At 43.1% G+C, this 10,717-nt stretch overlaps 3 protein-coding genes across 3 annotated transcripts; 1 reads left to right on the top strand and 2 right to left on the bottom strand.

The window, feature by feature from the left end:
* Positions 1-163: 163 nt before the first annotated feature.
* Positions 164-888, top strand: urad (ureidoimidazoline (2-oxo-4-hydroxy-4-carboxy-5-) decarboxylase; the record flags this gene model as incomplete). The annotated part of the gene is made up of 2 exons (XM_080793726.1): positions 164-338; positions 539-888. The coding sequence occupies 2 exons, from the start codon at positions 164-166 to the stop codon at positions 886-888; spliced, it is 525 nt and encodes a 174-aa protein (XP_080649852.1).
* A 518-nt stretch (positions 889-1,406) lies between these two features.
* pdx1 (pancreatic and duodenal homeobox 1) lies at positions 1,407-3,569 on the bottom strand (the record flags this gene model as incomplete). The annotated part of the gene is made up of 2 exons (XM_080793473.1): positions 1,407-1,846; positions 3,128-3,569. 2 exons carry the CDS (start codon positions 3,567-3,569, stop codon positions 1,407-1,409), a joined length of 882 nt encoding a protein of 293 aa, XP_080649599.1.
* A 2,435-nt stretch (positions 3,570-6,004) lies between these two features.
* On the bottom strand, positions 6,005-10,491 carry LOC308336226 (uncharacterized protein). Its single transcript, XM_080793529.1, has 3 exons — positions 10,409-10,491; positions 9,172-9,246; positions 6,005-8,041 (listed from the first exon to the last, which is right to left on the bottom strand). The coding sequence occupies exons 1-3, from the start codon at positions 10,432-10,434 to the stop codon at positions 7,639-7,641; spliced, it is 504 nt and encodes a 167-aa protein (XP_080649655.1). The 5' UTR covers positions 10,435-10,491; the 3' UTR covers positions 6,005-7,638.
* Between the last annotated feature and the right edge of the window lie 226 nt (positions 10,492-10,717).

Genomic DNA, 10,717 nt, shown 5'->3' with positions numbered 1-10,717 from the left:
TATAGATAATTAAAACGCTGTTGTTGAGAGTGAGTTAAAATGTGAACCATAGTCAAACCACGGTTTATTAGCCAACAGTGCATTCACCTCTTTTTCACCGCATTTTAATGTCCAAAGGTCAGATTGTCCCATATTTTGGAGAGGGTCTCTGGCCACGGGCAATATGGACATTCGCACAATAAATGCGCTTTCTTACGAGGATTTTGTGGATTATCTTGGTAATGTAGTGGAGAAATGTCCAATTATAACTGCCGCAGTGTGGTCAATGCGTCCATTTGCGAATTTGGCAGCCTTAGAGGCAGCTATGTATGAATTCATCGAGGCTCTGCCAGAATCCGGTATGTAAAATAGACGATGGTGTCTTGGTGTGCAAAATTAACCTATTTAATGAATTCCCATATCTAATCTGTATAGCCTAACAATCATGCGGATTTAACTGTCAGGTTTACCGTTTTGTGTCATGTTTTTCAAAGGCCGAGGCGGCATTGTATATTTTATAGGCAGTTCAAACCATGCTTAATATGTTGTGCTTTTAAAGGCAAAGAGGGAATCCTCCGGTGTCACCCGGACCTCGCGGGCAGGGACCTGCAGAGCGGCACGTTGACCACAGACTCCCGTGAGGAGCAGGGTCAGGCCGGCATGGACGCGCTGGAGGCCACGGAGGTGTCACGCATGGCCCGACTCAACTCCGAGTACAAGGAGCGCTTCGGCTTCCCGTTCGTCATCTGCGCGCGGATGAACAACAAGGCGGCCATCCTCCGGCAGCTGCTCGAACGGAAGGGGAACGAGCGCGCGGAGGAGAGGGCGCGCGCCATCGACGAGGTGAAAAAGATCGGCCACTTGCGCCTCCGAGCCCTGGTGCTCACCGACGCTGTCAATAAATTATGAACTAAATGACTAAAAATTGGGACTAAATGAGGAATTTACATTAGGCCTCGTCCCCTGTGTTGCTATACCTCCATGGAAAAAAAGACTGGCGTTAGTCTCTATACTCTCTATTCACAATTACGCAGTGTAATTGTGCGTAATTCCATGCATGTATCCATTATTATTAGGCTATATAGCCTTAATCGTCTCAGTTCAGGTGTACACTGTGTACATTAATAAATTAAACCTGACTGCATGTTTTCTGTGGTTAAAAAGAAAGATGGTGATCAGTCATCATACCGCCAGTTAAGTTCGTGTAAGCGACTGGCTGAATCCAAGTAGGCCTATACTGTCTCTTTGTGGCAGAGAGGTGCATAGCCTATACGCTCACATTGCTCATTTTAGTTTCGCATCATTGTCATTGGGATGGCAGACTACATCACATAATAGTGTCGGCTGACCCTGATGGCCTTTAGTCCTTATGTGAGTTTAGTTGCCTCCAGTCTGAATAATGTTCCTCTTGAATCCCTGAGGGTTTATTATGCGGGCTCCCTGGAGCAAGACAGAGAGTGGCCATGCATGGGAGAAAGGGGTGGTGTGGCGTGGGGTCCTCCGCCTCCCGTTGAGGACCCCGCTGTAGCCGTGGAGGTGACACCACCACCACCACCACCACCACCAACCGTCTCGTCCCTGAGGTCCCCGGAGGTGATGGAGGAGTCCTGATCGGGGTCGCCCCCTCCTCCTCCTCCTCCCCGCGCCCTCCTCCTGTCCTCCTCTTTCTTCCATTTCATGCGTCTGTTCTGGAACCAGATTTTGATGTGGCGTTCCGTGAGGCTGAGCGTCAGCGCCAGCTCCACGCGCCGCGGCCTCGAGATGTAGCGGTTGAACAGGAACTCCTTCTCGAGCTCCAGCAGCTGCGCGCGCGTGTAGGCCGTCCTCGTGCGCTTGTTCTCCTCGGCCTCTGCCATCATGTAGGGTCCTGCATGGCAGAGATTTTGACTTTTAACATGTTTCTATGATGTACCACATATAGGCAATGGCCCTCGTATAAATAAGAATTATACATATAGGAAATCTATAAAATGACTCTTCTAAATAATGAGTTTAAGTTGTAGGCCTATTTAATTTCAGTTAAATAAAGCAATTTGAATTATTACATTATTCGTATTTATATATGCCAAATAATGCTATACCGGTATGTTCGTTGTCATAAAGGGCCTATTTCCTTAAAAAAAATATAGCCTTGATTACTTTCAGGCGAATGAAACAGTCGTTATTCCTTTTCAAATTCCATTTCAAGATGATATAGCCATATCTCACATGCATTCATTTGATTTGGCATAATTTTAATAATAGGCCATGCCGTCCATGAATATGGCGCATTTTACGCATGTACATTATGTGGCTTTTCTTTCTCTGTGGGCCTATACGAAACTGACTAACAACTGACTAATGTTGACTAATAACTGCAATATTTTCTAAGAATTTCAAAAGGTTCAATCAATGTACCAATTTTTGGGAATTTCATTGGTTTGAAACGTATATAGGCCTACTTCACACAATTGTTCTAAGATGTTGGATATAGGCCTAAAGTTTGACTGTAAAAGGGTAATTAATTATAGCTTAATTACTGACTTTTGACCCCATGCATTTTACTCACTTTCCACTTAATCAAAAATAGGGACAGGGTTATAGGCTATATGGCAACGACGAGTCAAACCCCATTAATTAGAAATAAAATAAGGAGAAAGCATTAAGGAGAAATGCATATATCATGCTTGACATGACTTGAATAGAAAGGAATAGATATAGGCCTACCGAATGGGTTGTTTAATTTCTATTAATATAAAGGTTATTCAAATGTTTTTACACCAACCCAATGTGAGATTATATGGACTTGCGGTTGTCATGGTCTGTGGGAGTCTTTGGAATATAGTGCACACAACTGTATACATATGATATAGAACAATGAGGGTTAGAGAAAGTATAGGCTATTGAAGCATTGACCTTCCCGGCCCTTTACAGAATGACTGACAAGGTAAACTGAACCACCCATGCAGCCAGGATAATATTGTTCGGAACATGATGTCATAGACTCGAGTCAACGAGTCAATTCAAACTTCTTAACACGTTTAGACAGGCTATAGGCAAAAGGAAACAAACAAGACTGCTGTAAAGTCAGTGAAAGGCTGCTTCTTAATCTTTCCGTATATGAAGCTTAATGATTATTATAAAATAAAATGAGAGATGAATTAATTACCTGCCCATTGCCCCTTCCAGGCGTGCGCGTGAGATTTGGTTGTTTTCATCCAGGGGAAAGGGAGGTGATACCTGTTCCTATCGGCGCACAGAGTCAGCTCCCCTGCGTCTCCGTAACCTGCGGCAGGTGGAAGCTGCTGCTGGGCCGCCTGTAGAGGCTGTTGGAGGTGAGACACGCCTGCTGGGTCTTCTCGCATAGGCATACTATATGGGGTAATGTCAGATAGGCCAGCTTGCTCCAGGCCTCCCATGGACGGCGTGCTGTAGACGGAATGGACTTGTCTGCTCATGTACAGGCAGGGTGGCGGGCTGTGGCTGTAGTCGTCAACCTGTGATCTCTGGTAGGCACAGGAGTCTTTAAACACCTGCGAGGGGTAATAAAGCTCTTCTCGGTTCATGGCTGCCGGGGGCCGAGGCTCTGCAGGAGCGGTGTGCGCACACATGTACCTGTTGCCCTCCCACGGAGTGAACCTACGCGCTCTACCTGTTGCTGCTCCGTCTGGCGCCACTATAGACCCCACAACTTCTGACTGCAGGTGTGTCACACTCACCATGTGACCCTGCAGCGGCTAAGCCATTGGTTTCATTGTTTACTTAAAAACTACCGCGCCTGTCGCACGGATGTTCGCCCTGGGTAAGCAGCGTCTCGGTTTTACAGTAATCGAACGGAATTGGTCGTCCGTGCGCGAATCAATGCCCTCAGCAAATAGCCCAGGTCTCATAGGCCTGCCCTATACTGCCTGGCTCCACCTGCGCTCGCCACAACGGCAGCACAATGGTCTGGACAAATGCTTACATCTGCGGGAGACACTGCATGCGAACAGGAACAGAATGCAGATTGTGGCCTATATATGCCTATATGCAAAAATAAATAAATTCGCCTTCATAAGTTTGTCGTCGACGTATCCATGGACAAAAGGTATAGGCTATATCTTCTGTCAACATATGTGGCAATACAGGATATGGGGAAATCGATATCCTATATATGGGCAAAAGCATTAGCTGACCTCCGAGATAAGAGACCTGGATGGATCATGCATGGAGACAGTTGTCTAGGAAACTGCATGGGGATAATTTCTCAAGCACCTTCTACAAGTCGTAGAAGGTGGCCCCATTGGACGGGTCAAAATTTTAAAATGTAGGCCTAACCATTATAGCTCCGTAAATGCATCATTTAACACAATTTAACTAGGCTAGGCAGTATAGGCCTACGTCGGTCTTCGCAGCACGATGAGTCCCTGGAAATAACATGGAACTCTCGCTCGCTCTGTCTCCATGTGCACTCTGGCCATGTTTGCTGGCCATTACGCAGACATGCTTTCGCCCCATTACACAGCACTTCTCTTGGCAAACCAATTATGTTGGAGTGAGGAACAGAACTCAATTAACAAGCGGAGCACGTGGGACGTGTCTTCACAGCCCTTGAGCTCTGCACAGGCTAATTTTACGCAACGATTTTAAGACATTGCGCATTTTCACATTATATTCATGCGTGTGTGCAATGCTGACCAAAAGCTGTGTTTTTGTCAGCAGACTATTTGCACGGAGTTCTTCAAAATACTTTTAGGCCTATATATATGGCACATTGTACAGTATCTTAATGGGGCAATAAGCACTGCAATAAAGTCCAAGTAAACCAATTATATACAAATGACACTATGCAATGTGACCTAATGGTGTTTATAACGGATCATTGTTTGAAAGTGGAAGGAAACGTTTAACCGAAGCTATTCCCACTAGTGGAGATTCACCGGATTTATGAAGCGTTATGAATATGTACGTAAAACGCAATTTGGCCAACTTTCCAACCGTACGTAATGGCTTAAGTGACACTTTTACGCAATAATATGCCAATGCGTAATCATATACTGACCAAACAGACCGGCAATTGGAAGGTTTCTAACGGCTCTTGCTAAAGTGGTATAACCTTAACTGCGTGCAGGATGAAGGACAATGGAGTGGACCCAACAACAGGTACACAGCAGATGGAACAGGCCCACGACGTTGATACTTAGGACGCTTGAGCAAATGTCCAGCTGTTGCATTGGAAGTCCCCGTGATCAACAACAAACACTACCAAGCTAAGCACTACCAAGCTTATATTGTGCAAATAAAAAAATCTTTCAGATTTTTGGTTTGCTGTTACTATTACGTTTTACGAAGCTATAGGACAGGTCTTAAGTGATGAAGTAAGACTATAGCCTACAAGCCTGCATGGCTGTCAGTATTACTGAATTACAAATATCCCAAATCTGTTAGTGGGGGACACAATCTCCTTAATTACAGATTATTTCACAATGTACAACTACTTTTTTTTGGCAGACATGAGTGTGCAACATGCATGTAGATGTCATGAACTTATAGTCAACCATGCACCATGACAATGTAATTAGGATAAGAGGTATAAACAATACAATCTATCACACAAAAACATATAGGCTATAGCAGTGGTTTTCAACCAGTGGTCCTTGTGGGGGTTCCATGTGGTCCACAGCTAAATGGAGAGTTGGTAACTAATTGGACCCTTATTTGATCTTTAACTTTAAAGTGTAAAATGAAACCAAATGGACCTGCATGTAAGGGTTTCTCTCAAAAGGGTCTCATTTGCTTTCAAGAGTTACATTATTATTGTTAAACATCTGCATTACTTAATTTACAACAAGTCTAGGCAATGATTTATTTTTTTGATCAACGTTTGCCTGTTATCGCTCCTAATGGTATACCAACATCAACACAGCATGGAATTGTGGACAATTATCTTATCCAAAGACAACAAAATATTCTTTCGTTTTGGGTCTGTGAGGCTAAATCTTATCAAATGGTGGTCCATGGCTTAAATATTGAATAAATATTGGGCCTTGACATGAAATGGGTTGAAAACCACTGGGCTATAGCAATCAGGATTTGTGGTCAGGCAGACTGCAGCATAAATATAAAAAATAATATATAGGTGAAGAAGTATTCAAGTAACCAACAAATAATTGTATAATATTTCTACATTTACATTATTGTTACTATTAAAATGTGTTACATTGTTAGAAGCGAATCACTATAGTTCTATATGCAGAGGCCCAGTGGGCCTGTATTGTTTAAGAGCTGTCAAGAACGAGGAGTGCCACAGAAACAGGACTCTATTTTCTTTCTTTCACAAACAAAGCTATTTCTGGTAGGCGGTATACATGTCAAAAGGTTTGTGAGGCACGATAAAATGTGCTTGCACAGTGGCGACAGCATGGCTTATGTAAACATTAGCAGCAGCGAGTAATGACAGAAGAATGCTAATGGCATTATAATTGGAATCAAACCACCACTAGGTGAAAAAATGCAGCATTAATCATTCATTGCCCAAGAGAAGAACATTGGATGTTATGGTTCACACCAACTAAAATCAATACTGAGCCTGAGGCCGACTGTATACATGAGTCATAAAAATTAACATTTAAACAAAATAATTCACAAGGCCAATGTAAAACTGGTGTAGTTGCAAGCAGAAGTTAATTATATGAAAGAGGGTTTTTGTAGTTCAAACAAGAGTTTATTTTAGATATAGCTAAGTTTATCTTAGCTAGTTAAGAACAGGTAAATTACTGACTGGAGAGATCCTTACATTAAAACATCTGCAAACTGTTTAAATATGGGTGAAAACCAAATTGGTGATTTCTCAATTTCAAAAGTAAATGTAGCAAAGTTCAAGGGCAAACAGGAATGCAATAATTCTAAGAGGAAAAAGCTATTTCTCCATAACATCTTAACAGTCTTAGCCTATGGCCCGTGGCTGAATTGCTAGCAATGGTCATAAAAATGAAAAAGAAAAGAAATCTTTGCTGCAATTCAAGGGGTATTCAAGGGGTGAATAATGAAGTGAAACTAAATTAAAATTCAGTCTGGTACAAGAGGATTTTTTTTCAACTCAAATATACCCAAAACACTCCAGTCAAAACTTACAGCCCAAACACTGTCCTTTATCCCTCTTCCCTGTGAAGCAGTGTTCCTCCTCTTTTTTTCCAGTATCAGAAAAGCAGCCACTGTGAGCCAGCCTTTGAAATAAAACAAGATAAACAACCAAGGAGTATATAGGAAAGGGTCACACAGTGGCAGTGGTGTAGTCTACCGTTATACGCCATACTAGTTTGTTTTAATTATTGCAACCCTTGACAAATAATCAATTCAGGAAAATAAAAGAAGACATATCACACTTTTTTCTGATCTCTTGTTTTAGATGTACACACTATTTGTATCTACTGTACATCTCCTTGTTCAATATTCTCCTTGAAAGTAACCAGGAAGTAATTTCTGATTCATACAGTACGTGTCCCCAAAAGGTGAGTGTAAACAGTTCCTATATATTGCATCACTGGAAAAGTGACCTCATCCACTTTCCTGTGGATGGGGAGCAGCTGGAAGAGGCATGAGCGTGTTGAGTGACCACACGGCAGACATTTTGGGTTACTTCTTTCTGCTGAGGGACCCTCCCCAATATGAAGTAAGAGCATCATAATGTGTGAATATGGATTATTCCTTGGAGAGGGATTGGCTTAGGGAGGAGGTGTGTCCCTCACGTGGAGAGTGGTCTTTAGATCTGAACTTTTCGTCATCTCTCTTACGGTCAACCTTTCTGTGTCTCTGGTCTCTGGAGCCTCTGTCTTTGTGGCAATCCCTTGTATCCATGTCCCTATCTGGTCTCTTATCGTTGTGGTTGTTGCTGTGACATTTATGGCCTCCTCTGTGATCTCCATTCCTCTTGTGTTCTCTGGGAGGTGTTCTGCTGCGGCTGTGGTGGCGGGAACAGGACTCACTTCCTGCTGGACGCCCTCTTGTGGTGGAATTTTCACCTGTGTTGCCATGGTGCAGGCCAGTGGAGCGGAGTGTGTTGAGCAAGAAGCGTTTATTGGTGCTATGAAGAGGACACTTCATCCTGGCAGACAACAGCGAATAACAACCTTTCAACATGAACAGCATCACATATCACGTCTCTGCAACATACTAGTGCGGCAGTGCCATGTTCAAGAACAGATCTACAAGCTCACAATGCATCAAATTGCAGACTAATCTGTGCACTACTAATGTTTATGTTAGCCTTTCAAGTCTTGTCTGTATTTTTTAATACTAGTCCTTACCCGTTCTGAATATATGAACAGCAAATGATGTTCAGTGTGGGTAATGTGATAGGGGGGGAATTGTTTACCCATGTGGGTCTGTTGCACGGAAAAGTATGTCCCAGTATTAATCAGTGTCCGTCCCAACATGCATTTCGCTGGTGACATTGGTGACACCTGATTTGCGGGGAGATGTTTTTTTTTTAACGCAAATTAATTTAATTAAGATGATTGTTAAAATGTTTGGCGTGTGTATAATGCAGGGCAGATTGAGGTTGGAGGACAGGGCTGTGCGGTGCTAGGTTCCGTGAGGCGGTCTGTGCGTCGTGGCGTTGTGAGATGACGGAGAAAGCGACCAGCTGTCTTGCTCTATGCTAAGGAAGTACTCTGACTGACAGACAGTCCGCTAAATTATTAATAGGAAAATATGAATAGGATGCTGGGGGTGTGGCTTGAAGGGGCCACACCCCCAGAGTATAACCCAGACCACACACCCCAAAATCTCCTGAATTCTGACACTCCAATGTTGACAGCCCTGATCTTAAATACTGCTTCTAAATTAACCTACATGAGCAGATTAAAGGGCAGTCCATACTGTCTCCGACCACCGAACTTTTCGTCGGAAAGATCAGACTTTAATTTTTTCTCCGAAGTAGAGTTCAGAGAGTCACAACATCTGGGAGTCCAGCTTTCAGAACAAAAATTCGGAGGAATGCGTTTCAGAAGTTGCGAGTGACATCATGTTGTAGTTGTACCGGAGCTTTCCGACGAAAGGTTCGATGGTCGGAGACAGTATGGACTGCCCTTGAGTCGGTTATTGGTTAAGTCGGTTATTTGCAGCCACTGCAAATGTACTATTTTGCATATTGCATATCTTTATTGTTTACATTAGAAGCAGCTGGACTAATGTAAAAGTTAGTCAGGTTGATATAAACATCCAGCCACTCACCATCCTGTAGGGCCCATGGTCTCAGCTCTCACCCTGGCTCTGTTAGTCTCCCTCAAGAGCTCTTCGACTGCACGCCTAGGTACAGGAAAAAATAAAAACAGATTAATCAATAATAAAGAGGATAGCGATGCCACAAAGAGCAAAGGAAGAGAGCCAAGGAGAGGATAATTTAATTAAGTGAGAGAAACCAGAGTGAGACAGACAGGAGTGGGAGAGGAGAAGGGAGGGCGAATCATTAGTTTATTGTGTTGCGTGTGCACCACGTCCTGGTTTGACCTGTGCTGCCCATGCTGATTCAGCAGAGCCTCGGTGGAAGAGACCGTTCGACCTTTGACCATAAAAGAACTGCGCCCGGTGTGTGGTGGACGGTGGTGGTAGTACTAGCCCTGGTCAGTGAGAGACTCGCTGACGCACTGGACCAGGGCTAGTAGTAGGCTACTACTTAGTATTACCCGGCCCGGTACTTCAAAAACACTGTGTGCAACTTCATAACAAGCATGCTAGGATGTCGAACGCTTGTAGTCTCATACTTAGGTGCACACTAAGACAAATTACAGGAGATTTACCCCCAAAATAGCATTCCTTCTAGTAGGTGGGGAAGGTGGTTAAGGGTTTGATACACTGAGACTTGATAAGCCAGTATGTAATGGTAGCCTAAGATTCAGACTCTCGTAGTACTACTACGAGAGTCTAGTAGTAGGGTGACCAGATGTCCCTCTTTGCGTGGGACAGTCCCTCATTTCCAAGACTGAACAGGCGTCCCACAAATTGAGACCCTGTCCCACATTGTGACTGGCATATGATTGCATCAGTGTTCAAATGCCCTAATAGTTAGTCCCCTAATAGTTGGCCTTCTGTTGTAAAGCTCTCTCATAGTCTATTCTTGCAAGATGTGTTTTTAAGCCTGTTCAAATAGCATAAAAATAAAGCATGAATTTAAAACAAAATGTGAGACACCAGAGGAGTTTATAAATGATAGCCAATAGGCCTATGGTCGAATATGACATCAAGGCATTTAATAGCTTGATGTGAGACAAGTGGGACGGGGTCCCCCCCGTCCCACACAAGCGATACTTCTGTCCCTCAAATGAAAAGTTTAGATCTGGGCACCCTACGTAGTAGAGGTATTTTTTGCTCTCGTCAGAATCGAAAAATACCTCTACGAGTCTAAATCTTAGGCTAATGTAATGCCACAACAATGAATCACTAGCAGCTATGGTAAAGTTACATTACATACTTCTCCAATTCACTATCGTCTGCCATCGCGGAGTGAAGAAATAAACACAAAATTGATTCTCGTAAATTAACGTGACATCGTTGTTTACATCTCTACGAGAACTTAAAGGACCCGGCAATTGTGTAACCATAGCAATGCCAATGCCTACGAGTTATTGAAAAAATAATTCTGTGGCATGTTGAAAAGTTGCGTTTGAAAGAAAAAAAATCGATACATTTTGCTTGATGATTTCCTTCTTTTTGTTTAGAAATAAATAATCAATACTCTATGTCCATGTGATTTTTTCATTCAGGCAGTTTATGAAACACC

Source organism: Protomyctophum bolini (genome assembly GCF_963924005.1).
Source record: "Protomyctophum bolini genome assembly, chromosome: 21".
Lineage (NCBI taxonomy): Eukaryota > Metazoa > Chordata > Actinopteri > Myctophiformes > Myctophidae > Protomyctophum > Protomyctophum bolini.
Note: the sequence above shows the minus strand (reverse complement) of the source record. Positions and strands in the feature narration are given on the sequence as shown.